The 16,860-nt window shown below is 42.9% G+C and overlaps 1 protein-coding gene across 6 annotated transcripts in view; it reads right to left on the bottom strand.

Moving 5' to 3' along the window:
* The window catches only part of WWP2 (WW domain containing E3 ubiquitin protein ligase 2), a 181,301-nt gene that overhangs the window by 49,323 nt on the left and 115,118 nt on the right, over positions 1–16,860 (bottom strand). For 5 of the 6 annotated variants that reach the window (XM_025370285.1, XM_025370287.1, XM_025370286.1 and 2 more), the window contains one exon: positions 4,536–4,746. In XM_025370285.1, coding sequence (XP_025226070.1) covers positions 4,536–4,746 — 211 coding nt within the window. Of the gene's footprint in view, positions 1–1,873; positions 1,956–4,535; positions 4,747–16,860 lie in introns of those variants that run through there. The other variant, XM_025370289.1, reaches the window with a different exon arrangement.

Raw genomic sequence — 16,860 nt, 5'->3', positions numbered from 1 at the left:
CATATTACACAGGCTTTTTTAGGCCTAGGATTTGGGAATTTATTCACAAAGACAATATGAAGCCACTGGAGCATTCTAAGTGGTGAAAGGTCATGATCAGAGTTTTATTTTTAAAAGTTAAAACAGGGCTGGGCACAGTGGCTCATGCCTGTAATCCCAGCACTTTGGAAGGCCAAGGCAGGAGGATTGTTTGAGCCTAGGTGTTTGAGACCAGCCTTGGAAACATAGGGAGACCTTGTCTCTATGAAAATAAACAAAATTAGCTGGGTGTGGTGGCAGGCGCCTGTAGTCCCAGCTACTCAGGAGGCTGAGGTGGGAGGATCACTTGAGCCCGTGAGGCTGAGGCTGCGGTGAGCCAAGATTGCACAACTGCACTCCAGCCTGGGTGACAGAGTGAGACCATGTCTCAAAAAAAGAAAAGTTAAAATAGATTGGGAAAGGGTAAAAACAGTCACTTGAGTGACAGATCATGGTAATTTGGTCTGGAATACTGCAAAAGCATGTGGCCAAGTGGGCAGATGTAAGAGTTGTTTAAGAGAATCATTGTTTCAATGAGAACACATGGACACAGGGAGGGGAACATCACACACCAGGGCCTGTCAGGGATTCGGGGCTAGGAAAGGGATAGCATTAGGAGAAATACCTAATGTAGATGACGGGTTGATGGGTACAGCAAACCACCATGGCACATGTATACCTACATAACAAAACTGCATGTTCTGCACATGTACCCCAGAACTTAAAGCGTCATAAAAAAAATCGTAAAATAAAATTTTAAATAAAAAAAAAGAGAGAATCATTGTTTCATTTAACTATTTCCTGGAGTCCCACTATGTGCCAGGCTAGGTACATATGTGCTAGGTGCTGGACACGCAGAGGCAAATAAGAAAGACACAATCCCTGCCCGTATGGCACCTAGAGTATGGTGGAGGAGATGGTCACTCAATAAATTGTATGCAAATTATACCTGTGATAAACGCAAAGCAGGATCAGCATGGGAAGCTGAGACAGCACAGTCTGGAGGCGCAGAGGCAGGGCTTGATGACTGAATGGATGTCAGGGACGGGGAAAGATGTATGGCTTGAAGGTCACCTGGGCAGATGGTGGCACCATTCCCAGGAGGAGGACCAGGTTCTAGCCAGGATGGGATGGGTAAGATGATGAGTTCTGTTGGGTTGAAATAGCCACGTGGCACCGGACCTGCCATCTCTTAAATAGTAACAGATATTTGTCTAATGAAAGAATGAACAGTGTAAAACCTCGAATATAGAACTTAGGCACTAGTAGATACTCAATTCAGACGCTGCATTTATATATCCTCATAAAAGATAAAGGCATTCTGCAAACTCAAGAAGATGCAGTTCCTATGAAATGGCACTCCAATCCCTGCGCCACGATACACCCTTTGTTGGTATTGGAATTAGAAATGACAGATTTCATTCTCTCATTGGTCCCCTGACTCTGAACACCAGGAGTAAGTTAATAACCTGCCTTGCCTGGATCTCCTAAACTTTTAAGTAAGCTGGGGTGGGGCTGGCAGGCCTATGAACTGGAAGGATCGCTGGCAGAAATCGTGCTCTCTCTGGCTTCCATCAGCTAACCAAAAGCCTGCCGTGCTCCCTCTTAGACACTCAGCAGTGCTAGTCAGCCTCCAGGTAGGTGGCTGATGATCTCCAGGCCCTGAGTCAGCCCGCAAAGCCCTCCTAGTCATTTAGAAGGGCACGTGGAAGCCATCTGGGCTGGAAAACTGGGTCTCCGACACCCTTCTCTGGGCCATCGTAGATGTTCAAGTGGGGAGCAGCCTCCCCAGGCCCACACGTGGGCCTCATCACGTTCTAAATGCCCCAAGGAGAAGATGCTGTTCAGGCTCTACCTCAGAAACATGTTTCAGCCTCTGGCAGGATGAGGGAGGGGAATCGGCTTCCCTGGGCTGCTCGATCTGCCAGACTTAGAATAAAGAGCGTTTTCAGAGCCTGGAGTTTTCCAGCTGCCTGGAAACAGGAAGTGCCCAATCCCCGAGAACAGTAACCCTCACACACGCCCTACATAAAGACATGTTGAGCCATTAGCCCTAATTGCCTGTGACTGACACAGGAGTGAGGCCGGCCTTCCAGGCATTCGCTCAGCGGAAAGAAAACAAACAGCTCACTGGGGACACAGGCGGCCATTTTCTCTCCTTTCTGCCAACATGATTCTGCTCTGTTCCCCCCAAATTATAATACACAGCCTTCAAATTATAAACCAAACAAAGGTCTTTCGAGTATTCCTTACCACATACGAAAGAGAAATATCTCTGTAGGGAGTAGCTGGACACAAAGCAATTGATTAGTGAGCTCTTCACTTTAACCTTCACTAAAATCAAAAACCTCACAAAAAACCGTCTCAGAGCTGCCTCTCAATCCTGCCAATTCTCTCCAGGTTTGAGGTGCGAAGGAATGTTGAACAGGACTTTCTGAAGAGACGGAGTTAGGTAGCGTGGTGCATGCTGGGAAAACAATACGTATGTGGTAAAGGTCACATATGCCTTCAGGTAAAGGATTTTTGTTTTGACAATTGGGTTTTTGAAAGTGGCTTAAGCCAGCCTGGGCAACATGGCGAAACCTTGTCTCTACAAAAAATAATAATAATAATAATAATAACAAAAATTATCCGGACATGGTGGTGCAGGCCTATAGTCCCAGCTACTTGGGAGGCTGAGGTGGGAGAATCGCTTGAGCTCAGAAGGTCAAGGCTGCAGTGAGCCAAGATTGTACTGTTGCACTCCAGCCTGGGCAACAGAGTGAGACCGTGTCTCAAACAACAGCAGCAACAACAACAAAGAAAGTGGCTTAAGAATAACAGAATAAGGAGATGGGATAAGGGAGGGGGAAAAAAGAATAATACAACACCTTGTAGTCAAGTAAGAGGCCTTATACCCTTCCTTTTTCCTTCATGAATTACAAGGGTTCACAGGACACACACTGCCAAGTCATCATCAGCCAGATCACCAGCAACTAGAGTGATACAGATGTGGGTTTCCTCTGCACCAAACTGATAACCAGGAGGGGCAGTGGGAGCTGGCCCCAACTGTGATCAGAGCTGCTGAGAAAGGGCTTCACCTCCTGGTTCAGAAGCATTCCCTTCCTTTAGGGCCCCTTCACAACCACTTGAAAAATTTCACTTATCAGGTGTAACATCCGCCAGTCAGTGAGGGCTTCATGCTCACCATCTTATTTGAGTCCCTTAACTTCCTGGGGAGATACGTATGATGATTATCTCCACCTTACCAAGAGGCTAAGTAGTTTGGCCAAGGTCACATGGTGGGGGGATTTCAAACCCAGAGCTATTTGATTCCCAGGTCCATGCTTGTAATCTCCACTCACGATATAACCAAATTCGAACTTCCCTTTGGCTTACAGGGGCCATCTTCTTATCATCCAAGGTCTTTGCTGTCAGATTTATTCAATTTTTATTTCTGAGACAGGGGTCTCGCTCCGTAGTCCAGGCTGGGGTACAGTGGCATGATCATAGCTCGCTGCTGCCTCTAACTCCTGGCTCAAGCAATCCTCCCACCTTGGCCTCCCCAGTAGCTATGACTACAAGCACAGGTCACTGTCCCCAAATTTGTGTGTGTGTGTGTGTGTGTGTGTGTGTGTGTGTGTGTGTGTAGGCAGGATATCACTGTATCGCCCAGGCTGGTCTCAAACTCCCAGCCTCAAGTGATCCTCCGACCCCAGCCTCCCAAAGCATTGGAATTGATTGGCGCATGAGCCACCACACCATCTGATTGAACTAAAGGATGGCAAGAGGGCTGGGTGTGGTGGCTCATGCCTGTAATCCCAGCACTTTAGGAGGCCGAGGCAGGTGGATGACATGAGGTCAGGAGTTCTAGACCAGCCTGGCCAACATGGCGAAACCCTAGCTCCACTAAAAATACAAAACAATTAGCCAGCGTGGTGGTGTGCGCCTGTAGCCCTAGCTACTCAGGAGGCTGAGGCAGGAAAATCACTTGAACCCAGGAGGCAGAGATTGCAGTGAGACGAGATCATGCCATTGCACTCCAGCCTAGGTGACAGATTAAGACTCCATCTCAAAAAAAAAAAAAGATGGCAAGAAAACTTGCAGTTTTTGTTAACTGAAGTCCCAGTTATGAGAATAACATACAGCAATATTCACAGCCTAAAGCCCAACTCCTGCATGGGCTGATAAAATTCAAGAGAGAAAAGCTGTTTTCTAGGTAGGATCTAGGTGAACACCCTCCAATGATTCAGGAAAGCAAAATGAGCTCCTTGTTCCATAAAAGCCACACTCTTTGAGTCAAGCTGTTCATTTCAAGTCACGGTACAAGGTAGCATTGATTCTGCCCCAGGCAACAGATTCTTTTTAAGATTTATGTAGAACAAGCAGTTCTTCCACACCTCCCTTGCTTCAACGCACAGCAGCCTCCCCAGAGGCTACTAGCCACTAGGTAATAAATAACCACGTTGTTTCTGCCCCCGTAAAGGAGCCTCAGTCTTTGGGGAGGAGAGATCTTTATGGGACAGAAGGCTACTCACCCGGCGGGCAGAGCGTCGGGGGCCTGGGCAGCCGCTGGGAGCTGCTGTGTACCCGAAGTGCTGGGTTCCTCTCCTTCAGCCGGTGTGGCTGGGGCAGGGAGAGAAGTCGTGATGGGATTCGGGGTCACACTCAAGGGTGCAGCAGGTGGGGACGTCACACCAACAACGGAAGGCTCTTCGGGATCTGTGGCTGTTGTGGGTTCGTCATTCACTGAAGATGCACAAATCATACTTTAAAGATCAACTGAGAATGAGAGTTTTATTTATACTTGCTAGGTTTTTCACTTAATAGGCTAACATGGTATCTATAATGTCATCCTACATGTATTGGGCGAGAGCAAAAAGTTTTACAAAACATGACTTTGCAAAGTACAGTAAAGTCATTAATGCCTGTCCAAAGGAAATCAGGATGAATCTGAAATAAATATATTAACGCTACCTTTTTTACATAACTTTATCAAGTTTTTCTAACATACTATGGTTATATTTACATTTATTGCAACAAAAGAGCAGCAGGAAAGATGAACATCACAGGAATGTGTTGGTGCTGGGCTCGGTGGCTCACGCCTATAATCCCAGCACTTTGGGAGGCTGAGGGGGGGTGGATCACTTGAGGTCAGGAGTTCGAGACCCACCCGGACAACATGGCAAAACCCCGTCTCCACTAAAAATACAAAAATTAGCTGGGCATGGTGGCGCATGCCTATAATCCCAGCTACTTGGGAGGCTGAGGCAGGAGAATTGCTTGAACCCAGGAGGCAGAGGTTGCAGTGAGCCAAGACTATGCCACTGCACTCCAGCCTGGCAAAAAAAATTTGCCTGACAGCAAAATTCTGTCTCAAAAAAAAAAAAAAAGTGTTGGGGCTAAATGCAGCAAGGCCAAGTTTATAGGGTCACATCCTTTTCTTTAAATTTGTCATTTGCTTGCTAGACATGACTAGCACCTTCTTTCAAAAAGCTCATACACACTGAAGAGGCAGAAAACTTCCAATATTGTGCTCATTCTTTTAAAGGCTCACGCTCAAAGTAGGAAGCAAGAATGGCTCACAGCTAAGGGTCTTCTCCCTGAGATAACAGACAATGAGACAGAACTGAAACACGTTAGTCTCCAAGTCTCCCTATTTCACCATCTCTTCACTTCTTTGATGATCACTTATGTTCACAAGGACCCCAAGGTGCATTGCAATACCCTCTAACTCAAAAAAAGATCAAATAAGGTTTCAAAGAACCGTGGTTCTTTGGAAGTGATAAGCTATATGCAGAGAATTTTCCATGTATGTGATTGCATATGTGTACATGTAGACTAGAATTTCACAGGTTAACGCCTTAATCATCACTTAGCCTCATATTCCTAATGCAGAAATTCTTTTTGTTGTATCCCTACCAAGTGGCTATCCAGATTCTTCTTGAACATTTCTCACAGGGAGCTCACTACAGAATCATCCCATTGTTGAACAGATGTACTTGCCAGAAAGTTGGTGGGGGGTTGTTTTGTTTTGAGACAGAGTCTCACTCTGTCACCCAAGGTGGAGTGGAATGGCACCATTTTGGCTCACTGCCACCTCTGCCTCTAGGGTTCAAGCAATTCTCATGCCTCAGTCTCCCAAGTAGCTAGGATTACAGGTGTGCACCACTACACCCGGCTAATTTTTGTATTTTTAGTAGAGACAGGGTTTCGCCATGTTGGCCAGGCTGGTCTCAAACTCCTGACCTCAAGTGATATGCTCACTTCAGCCTCCCAAAGTGCTGGGATTACAGGCATAAGCCAGAGGACCCGGCCCAGAAAGTTGTTTTTTTTTTTTTCCCCTCTTCATATGAGGCTGATTTTATTACCTGGTCTGAGTCTCCCCATCTCTATCTCCAAAGCAATTCAAAGTATCTAAGCCAGACACCTAGATACTTTGCCTCTAATTCCAGCACTTTGGGAGCCTGAAGCAGGAGGATTGCTTGACCCAGTAGTTCCAGACCAGCCTGGGCAACCTAGTGAGGACTCATCTCTACAAATAATTTAAAAGAGTAGTTGGGCATGGTGGTGCCCACCCGTGGTCCCAGCTACTCAGGAGGCTGAGGGAGAATCACTGGAACTGAGGAGGTGGAGGCTGAAGTGAGCCATGATTGCACCACTGCACCACTGCACCCCAGCCTATCAACCAGCCTAGGTGACAGGGTGAGACCCATCAATCAATCAACCAATGAATGGCCACTGTTTCATGTTAGTATTCTCATTTCTAGTAAAGAGGCCTACCATTTCTTCAGTGTTTCTAGGCGGCCCCCCTTTCCCGATCATCTGGCTGCCCTCTTCTAGATATCATCTACTGCCTTTTCTAGATAATCATATCAGGAACTGAACATAATAAATCAGATACCATGAGGCCAGCAGAGTCAGATAACAACTTAAATACCAGGTAACATTTCCAGAACACCAGAATGTGCAGGCAAGGTGCAAAGCCCTTTGTATTATCTCATTTAGGCCTCACATGCAACCCCACAAGTTAGTTACAATTGATATCCCCACTTAACACTTAAGGAAACTAAGGCTCAAAGAGGTTACAACACCTCTCAAGGTCATATAGCACCTAATTCACACCATGCTGTCTGCCTCCAGAGCCTAAATCACTTGTCACTACGCTCTACTTCTCCCTCTCTGCACATCCTCTAATTCAACCAAAGATTATAACTCTTAGCGACCACATGATCCTACTGGCACACATGGGACTCGTGATCAGCTGAGAGTCAAATTTCTTCATATGATGTGATGGACGCCAAGCTAGATCTTAACAAATGGGTAGGAGGCTGATGCTAGAAATTGCCTACGATTTATTCACTTGTTTTCTCTGAAGTATATAAAATACTGCCTTTCACACAGGCTAAATTAGTTGTTTAATAAATGACTAAATCTTGTGCAATTAATGTTTCCCTAACAGAAATGCAAGGCTTGATATTTATATTCCTATTCTATCTCAGGCAAGCCAGTAAAACACAATAGATGGCAATTCACTTTATGCACATCTACACATTTTACTCAATTTTTTAAAAGATACCACAACTTTTTTCAGAGCTAGATGAATTTACTCTAAAATTTATTAGGAAAACTAAATACACAAGAATAGCCGAACATTCTAAAGAAAAAGAGTGGGGGGTGTGTGTGTGTGTAGGGGGAGTTTGTAAAAGAGTGGGGGGTGTGTGTGTGTGTGTGTGTTTGTGTGGGTAGGGGGAGTTTCTAAAGTATTAAAACATACTACAAAGCTACAACAATTAAAACAATGTGGTACTGATGCATGAATAGGTGTGTCAATAAGGAAGTCCAGAAATAGGCTTAAATAATTAAATAATTCACAGAAGACTATGAAATAGTAATATTCTAATTCTACCACACCTTCTTCATTTATTAGCTAATAATACTTCTATAAAGAGAAACCTCCCCTTATCAACTATTCGGCTACCTAGAGGTTCAGTTTGTAAAGAAAAGACAGGAGAAATGCTTGCTTCTTTCCCTTTGTTTACCAGTTTTTAGAATGAGTTTATTTTCTTGCATCCTCAAAAAATGAACAATGAGGTTTCATTTTGTTTAAGAATCTTTATGAGGCACTGGATTTAAATATGCTGTAAAATATTTCAATCCATTGTGTTTTTTTTTGTTGTTGTTGTTGTTGTTTTGTTCTGTTTTGCTTTAAGACAGGGTCTTGCCCTGTCACCCAGGCTGGAGTGTAGTGGTGCAATTATGGCTCAGTGCAGCCTTGACCTCCTAGGCTCAAGCAATCCCGTTGCCTCAGCCTCTCAAGCAGCTGGAACTACAGGCTCACACCACCATGCCTGGCTAAATTTTGTTTCTATTTTTTGTAGACAGGGTCTCACCATGTTGCCCAGGCTGGTCTCAAACTCCTGAGCTCAAGCAATCCTCCCACATCAGCCTCCTGAAGTGCTGCGATCACAGGAGTGAGCCATTGTACCCAGCCTAATATTCTTTTTGATCCTAAAATTGTCCCCATCTTTGGTTGGACTTACTGGGGAAAGGGGAGGTGAACGAAGTCCTTCAAGTTATTCTAAGATAATTACTAAATGAGGAAGTGCAGAACAACGTATACATGTGCTGCCATTTGTGAGTCTGTGTGCATACACACGTGTGTATTTTTTCAAGGAATATATATACAGATACTTGTATATTCCAAGAATCTTTGAAAGAACCACAAGAAACACAACAGTGGGCCTTGGGGTAGGAAACTGAAGGTTAGCAGAATAGGAAAAAGACATTCTTTATACTGTTTAAGCTTCTTTTTTTAAAAGTTTTAGTAACATATATGTACTATTATTAAAAATCATTATTATGAAATAGTTGACCATGAAAAGACCAAAAGCAGAGCCCCCATGGCATGCCAGGGGAGGAGATCCTCCAAAGACCACTAATTGGATCTGACTGTTCCTGCAGCTGCAAATCTAATTAGAAGGGTTCCCTCCAGGGCTGTACGTGTCCACAGGCCTAACCAAGAGCCTGTGACTCACCCTAGCTCACCCATAGTAGCTCTTCTGTTGAGGAGTTTGTGCGGGGTCGGGGTGTGGGGAGGGAGAGCATCAGGAAGAATGGCTAACCGATGCTGGGCTTAATACCTAGGTGATGGGTTGATCTGTGCAGTAAACACCACAGTACTCATTTACCGACGTAACAAACCTGCACATCCTGTATATGTACCCCGGAACTTAAAATAAAAGCAGGAAAAAAGTTTGTGCTACACCTTGAGTTCAGATTTGGAAACAGAGAAATATGAAGGCTAGATATCCTAGCATAGACAAGCCTTCTGTGCCCATGAGTATTCACGAGTCCCCCTCTTCTGCTCTCAAAGAGTGTGTGTGTGTGTGTGTGTGTGTGTGCGCGCACACACATTCTTAGAACACGAGAGCTTGAAAGAACCTCAGAAGTCAATCCACCCCATCACGGCTCATAGTCAGGAGAAATTAAGTTCTAACAATGCATTACTGGCTCAGTGTCACGCTAGTCAACCAGTGACAGGGTACCATACTCAACCGCAATGGGGCTTCAAATAGAAAAACTGGATTGTCAAAGACAAGGAGTTACAAGTCCATCATGCCTTACAGAATTGCTGTACTACCTTTTTTTGTTTGTTTGTTTTGTTTTGTTTTGTTTTATTTTGAGACAGAGTCTCACTCTGCCATCCAGGCTGGAGTGCAGTGACATGATCTTGGCTCACTACAACCTCCACCTCCCGGGTTCAAGCGATCCTCCTGCCTCAGCCTCCCAAGTAGCTGGGATTACAAACGTGTGCCACCACGCCTGGCTAATTTTTGTATTTTTAGTAGATATGGGGTTTTACTACATTGGCCAGGCAGGTCTTGAACTCCTGACCTCAAGTGATCTGCCAGCCTCAGCCTCCCAAAGTTCTGGGAGTACAGGAATGAGCCACCACACCCGGTCTGCTGTATTACCTTTTAACTCTATTCAATATAGCCAATGTTCTCTAACTTTTAATCCTAATTATTTGAGGTACACCCGTATCTCCCCAAAAGGACTGCACCCATCTTGAGAGCCAGGGCAGATTTGTTTCCCGCATTTTTCACTACTTCTACTCTCTGTCTCCTGTGTTCTTGCTTCGTCTCTTTGCCCACATCAGCCATCTTCCCTGGACGCCCTCCCCACCCCTGCAGCCCAGGGAGAGCATTCCACACTGTGAAGCCCACAGTACCCGTGGCCTCGGCTCCTCAGCCACACAAGCCCCTGTGACATGTGCTGTGTTGACTTTGCTGAGATGTGATTTCAACTTTCCGGAACGAGATCGTAGGGCAGAGACCTTCTCCTATATTGCTTCCCATTGTCTGTAGTGCTTAACATTTGCTAAATATTTGTTCAAGAAACACTTGTTCAATAACCCCAATAATCTAGCAAAACAAAGCTATTTGATTGGATAGAAGAGTTTTAAAGGGAAAAGAAAAGAAAAAAAATACAAAAAAAAAAAAATTAAAAACTATTGGGAGGCCGAGCCAGGCGGATCATGAGATCAGGAGTTCGAGACCAGCCTGGCCAACATGGTGAAACCCTATCTCTACTAAAAATACAAAAATTAGCCAGGTGTGGTGGTGGGCACCTGTAATCCCCGCTACTTGGGAGGCTGAGGCAGGAGAATTGCTTGAACCTAGGAGGCGGAGGATCCAGTGAGCTGAGATCACGCCACTGCACTCCAGCCTGGGTGACAGGCAAGGCTCCATCTCGGAAAAAATAAATAAATAAATAAATAATAAAAATTAAAAAAATTAAAAAATAAAAAATAAAAAATAAAAGAAAGATATTCGAAATAAAACCACCTGACATTTGTATAACACTATCATTTACGAAACAGGTTCTTTTGGCCGGGCACAGTGTCTCACGTCTGTAATCCCAGCACTTTGGGAGGCTGAGGCAGGCAGATCACCTGAAGTCAGAAGTTTGAGACCAGCGTGGCCAACATGGTGAAACTCCATCTCTACTAAAAATACACAAATTAAGCCGGGCACAATGGCTCACAACTGTAATTCCAGTACTTTGGGAGGCCAAGGCAGGCGGATCATTTGAGGCCAGGAGTTCGAGACCACCTTGGTCAACACGGCAAAACCCCATCTCTACAAAAATTAGGTTGGACACAGTGGTTCACCCCTATAATCCCAGCACTTTGGGAGGCAGAGGCAGGGGGATCACTTAAGGTCAGGAGTTCAAGACCAGCCTGGCCAACATGGCAAAACCCTGTCTCTATTAAAAATACAAAAAATTAGCTGGGTATGGTGGCACGTGCCTATAGTCCCCACTACTCGGGAGGCTGAGGCAGGAGAATCGCTTGAGCCCGGGAATGGGGAGGTTGCAGTGAGCTGAGAGCATGCCATTGTACTCCTGTACTCCAGCCTGGGTGACAGAGCGAGACTCCCTCTAAAAAAAAAAAAAGCACATACAAACGGGTACTTTTTGTTTTATTTTGCACTAATTTGGATATTATTTTCAGAAAATCTGAAAAGACAGTATGCCCTTCACCCAGTTTCCCTTAATAATACTATCTTATAGAATCATGGCATATTTGCCAATGCTAAAATAATAATTAGTATACTACTATTAACTAAAGTCCAGACTTTATTTGGATTTCACCAGCTTTTGCACTGATGTTTTCTTTCTGTTCCAAGATCCAACCCAGGAATTTGCATTGCCTTTAGCAAGTTCACTTTTATTAGCTCATTGATCCTCCCAATGCCCTTATGAGGAAGATATTATTATTCCCATTTCACTGCAGACAAAACTGAGGCTCACAGAGGGACCACTCAGAGAGGCGCGTGCAGTCAGCAAGTAGCAGAACCAGTACTCAAACCAGAACACCATGAAGTAAAAACAGTGGGCGTGGGGAGCGAAGACGGCTTCAATGTTTCCCAAATAGGAGGGAAAGTGGGGTACCAAGGAGGGAAAGTGGGGGTACCAAATGGTAAGCAGTAAGATGGCAGTTGCATGGCCTCTGCTTTCTATAACCTTGGGTATTTCACAAGGTTCCCTCTGTGATGTTGGTTAAACATTCTAACTTTATGAATCACATATTCATTTAGGACTGAGACACACTCTAGTCACAGCCAAAAAAAAGATCAGGAATTGGAAATTCTTTTGCTTAATCCTAGAGACACTGCCAGCCCACTGTGTATACCAAGATGCTTAGGTGTGCATGGTATATCACAAGCTCGTGGTGGACACTCAGGATTTTTCGGCCCTGCACTCAAGCACGTAGAAAGCCAGCACCAATAACAACAGAAGCTCTTTCCACTGAAGATCAGCTCATACCGTGTGGGCCACGGTAAAGCAGTTGGTGTCTTTCACCCATGAAACACAAGCAACTGCACTGCCAAGGCAGCTGATCAGTCAGCTCTTCACGAGAGCAACCAAAACCAGACCAAGATTTCGTAATTAGCACGGCATGGGATGACTGAAGCTCATATAAAGAAAAACAGTTATATTACACGGGGGAAAAAGGAGCAAAACTTAAAAATGGACAAAGCTATACTGTGTTACCTGATTGATGGGAAGGTAAAATCCTTCCCCGGTTTATATACGGATGAACACGATTCCTACTTACATCCCACTGTGCTTCAAAGAATTCAAAGTCTGAAATTTGTTTTGAAAATGTATGAACGATCAAAGAACATCATGGAGGGGAAAAAAAAAAAAAAAGGCAAAACTAGCCCTTCCAGACATTAAAGAAAATACGGTAACACATCAGTAATACAAATCATATGGGACTTACTCAAAACAAGAAACAAATTCTCATCGTATGTAAGAATGTGAAAAGTGATCAACACTAAATAAAATCACAGTAAAAAATGACACTGTTTACTTAATGTCTCTGTGATAATAGAATCCCAGTATAGAAAATAATTTAGACCCAGTCCTCATTGTATATACGCACATGTCTACATAATATATATTATGTATAAATATATATTTATAGTTATATATTATAGTGATACATATATCACTATAAACTCCAATGGGATATTTATTTTGATAACATAACATCCTGAAGAAAACAAGTGAAAACAGAAGAAAGTATTTATCTCTGCAGATCCAATGTGGCCATAAAGAAAAAAAAAAGTATCTCATTTTATAAACAAGAACTTTTACATTATTAACGCAAAAAGTGAAATTATACACATTTTTTAACTGTGCAGGCCTAATTATTTTCAAAATTCTTAAATCCTTTTCTGCAATATTCATAGAAATAAGATAAAATGCAAAACAGTGATATGGGAAAATTTATAATCATAAATATAACAGATAAAACTTGCAGCTACACATGTCATGCCCATTACGATGGGCATGACATATTAAATATAGAATTACCATAGTAATTCCACTCCTAGGTATACTACCAAAAGAACTGAAAGCTTGGGCTCAGATACTTGTACAGCTAAGTTCTCAGCTGCATTATTCCAATAGCCAAAAGGTGGAAATGACCCAAATGTTCATCTACAGATGAATAGAGAAACAAAATATGGTATGTATACGCAATCAAATACTATTCAGCCTTAAAAAGGAAGGAAATTCTGATACATGCTACAACATGGATGAATCTTGAAAACACCACGCTAAGTGAAATAAGCCAGACATAAAAGGACACGTTAGTCCACTTAAATGAGGTATCTAGAATAAGAAAATGCAGAAACAGACAGGATATTAGGGGTCACCATGGGCTGCGGGAGAGGGGCGGGCAGGTTGGGGGGAAATGTTATTGTTTAATGGATACAAAGAATCCATTGGGATGATGAAAAAGTTCTGGAAATGGACACTGGTGGTGACAGTTACCCAACATTGTGATTGTACTCAATGCCACCAAATTACACACCTAAACATGGTTTAAATGGTAAATTTCATGTTGTGTGTTTTTTTACTACAATTTTTAAAAATTGTACCTAGAATATATTAAGAGCTTATATAAACCTCTAAAATAAACTTCTAAATCTTTGAAGGACAAATGATCAAATACTATGAAAAGAGACACAATAAAAAAGAAATAGTTAAACAACTAGTAAATGAGGAAATGCAACAAGGTTAAACATTCTAACCAATGAGGTGGCACTTAATACTATTAGCAAAAAATTATAAACCAATATTTACAAGGTTGCAGAAAAAATAAACCTCACATACCACTTTATGAACATTTTGGACTACTTTGGATATATGATTGATCCCCTTAGAAGGACAGTCTGCTAATACACACTAGAGCTCATTTTTTAAAATTCACATATTTTGACTTAAGAATTTCACTCAAGAAGAAACAAAGCTGTATGCAGGTATTTACAGCAGAATTTTGTTTTACAACAGGGAAATACACAAGAATTAAGGAATGGTTAGATGAATTACGGAATATTAACTGCAAAATAGTATGAGGTCACTTTTAAAAAGCAAAGAAGAAGAGCACATAGATGCATGAAACCATGTATAAAAATAGGCTGGATGCAATGGCTCACGTCTGCAATCCCAACACTTTGGAAGGCCAAGACAAGAGGATCGATCCAAGCCAGGAGTTTGAGACCAGCCTGGGCAACAAAGTGAGACTCCCATCTCTACAAGAAAATTTTAAAAAAGAAAAATGAAGTGGAAAAAAAAAATATATATATATATATATATATTCATGTTGCCTAATTAAAACTCCATAAAATTATTCATAAAGACAAAAGCTCTGTGCCAGGCACCCTGCCAAGCACTCTGCATGTTTTATATACAGGCATACCTTGTTTTGCTGAGTTGCACTATGTGATTTTTTGCAAACTGAAGGCTTGTGGCAACCTGATATCCAGCAAGTCTATTTCTCAACATCATTTTTCCAACGGCATAAACTCCCTTCATGTTTCTGTGTCACATTTCGGTAATTCTCACAATATGTCAACGTTTCCAACTTAAAATTTTTCGTAGTTGTTATTTATATCTGTCATGGAGATCTGTGACCAGTGATCTTTGATATGTTACTACTGCCACTGTTTTGCAGTGCCACAAACCGCATCCATATATTATAGCAAATTTGGGCCGGGCACGGTGGCTCACACCTGTAATCCCAACACTTTGGGAGGCTGAGGCGGGTGGATCACCTGAGGTCAGGAGTTCGAGTTCAGCCTGGCCAACATGGTAAAACCCCAGCTTTACTAAAAATACAAAAATTAGGTGGGCACAGTGGCACATGCCTATAATCCCAGCTCCTGGGGGGTGCTGAGGCAGGAGAATCGCTTGAACCCAGGAAGCGGAGGTTGCAGTGAGCCAAGATCACGCCATTGCACTCCAGCCTGGGCAACAGCATGAGACTTTGTCTCAATAAATAAATAAATAAACAGCAAATTGAATAATAAATAGTGTGTGTGTTCTGACTGCTCCTCCCACTGGCTGTTCTCTGTCTCTCTCCTCACACCCTACAAGGGCCTCTAAGTGTTCAAGTGAAAGGAAGAGTCACATGTCTCTCACTGCAAATCAAATACTAGAAATTATTACATTTAGTGATTAGGAAGGTGGGTTGAAAGCCAAGACAGGCCAAAGCTGAAGCTTCTGTGCCAGTTAGCCAAGTTGTGAATGCAAAGGAGAAGTTCTTGAAGGAAATTAAAAGCGCTACTCTGGTGAACACTTGAGTGATAAGAAAGTAAAACAGCCTTACCAAGAAAAGCTGGTAGGGAAAGTTTGAGTAGTCTGAAAAGAAGATCAAACCAGCCTCATTCTCTTAAGCCAAAGCGTAATCCAGAGCAAGACCCTAACTCTCTTCAATTCCATGAAGGGTGAGAGAGGTAAGGAAGTTGCAGAAGAAAAATTGGAAGATAGCAGAGATTGGTTCATGAAGTTTAAGAAAAGAAGCCTCAAACATAACATAAAAGTGCAAGTGAAGAAAATGCTGATGAAGAATCTGCAGCAAGTTATCCAGAAGATCTAGCTAAGATCACTGACGGGGTTGGCTACACTAAACAACAGATTTTCAATGTAGACAAAATAGCCTTCTATTGCAAGAAGATGCCATCTTGGGCATTCATAACTAAAGAGAAGTTAATTCCTTCAAAGCTTCAAAGGACGGGCTGTCTCTCTTCTTAGAAGCTAATGTCGCTGGTGATTTTAAGTTGAAGTCAACGTTCACTTAACATTCTGAAAATCCTAGGGCCCTTATAAATTATGCTAAATCTACTCTGCTTGTGTTTTATAAATGGAGCAACAAAGCCTGGATCACAGCACATCTGTTTGCAGCATGGTTTACTGAATATTTTAAGCCCACTGTTGAGATATACTGCTCAGGAGAAAAGATTCCTTTCAACATATTACTGCTCATGGATAATGCACCTGGTTACCCAAGAGCTCTGATGGAGATATACAAGGAGATTAACGTTGTTTTCACGCCTGCTAACACAACGTCCGTTCTGTAGTCCATGGAGCAAGGAGTCATCTTGCCTTTCAAGTCTTACTATTTAAGAAATACATTTTATGGCTGGGCACAGGGGCTCAGGCCTATAATCTCAGCACTTTGGGAGGCCGAGGTAAGTGGATCACTTGAGGTCAGGAGTTTGAGACCAGCCTGGCCAACATGATGACATCCTGTCTCTAAAATACAAAAATTAGCCGGATGTGGTAGCAGATGCCTATAATCCCAGCTACTTTGGAGGCTGAGGCACAAGAATCACTTGAACCCGGGAGGTGGAGGTTATAGTGAGCCATGATCATGCCACAGCATTCCAGCCTGGGCAACAGAGCAAGACTCCATCTCAAAAACAAAAGACGAAAAAAAAAATACAAAAAAAACCCACAAACACATGTTATAAGGCTGTAACTGCCATAGATCATGATTCCTCT

The sequence above is a fragment of the Theropithecus gelada genome, chromosome 20, assembly GCF_003255815.1.
Source record: "Theropithecus gelada isolate Dixy chromosome 20, Tgel_1.0, whole genome shotgun sequence".
Classification (NCBI taxonomy): Eukaryota; Metazoa; Chordata; class Mammalia; order Primates; family Cercopithecidae; genus Theropithecus; species Theropithecus gelada.
The sequence above is the reverse complement of the archived record's forward strand: the minus strand, read 5'-3'. Positions and strand labels throughout refer to the sequence as shown.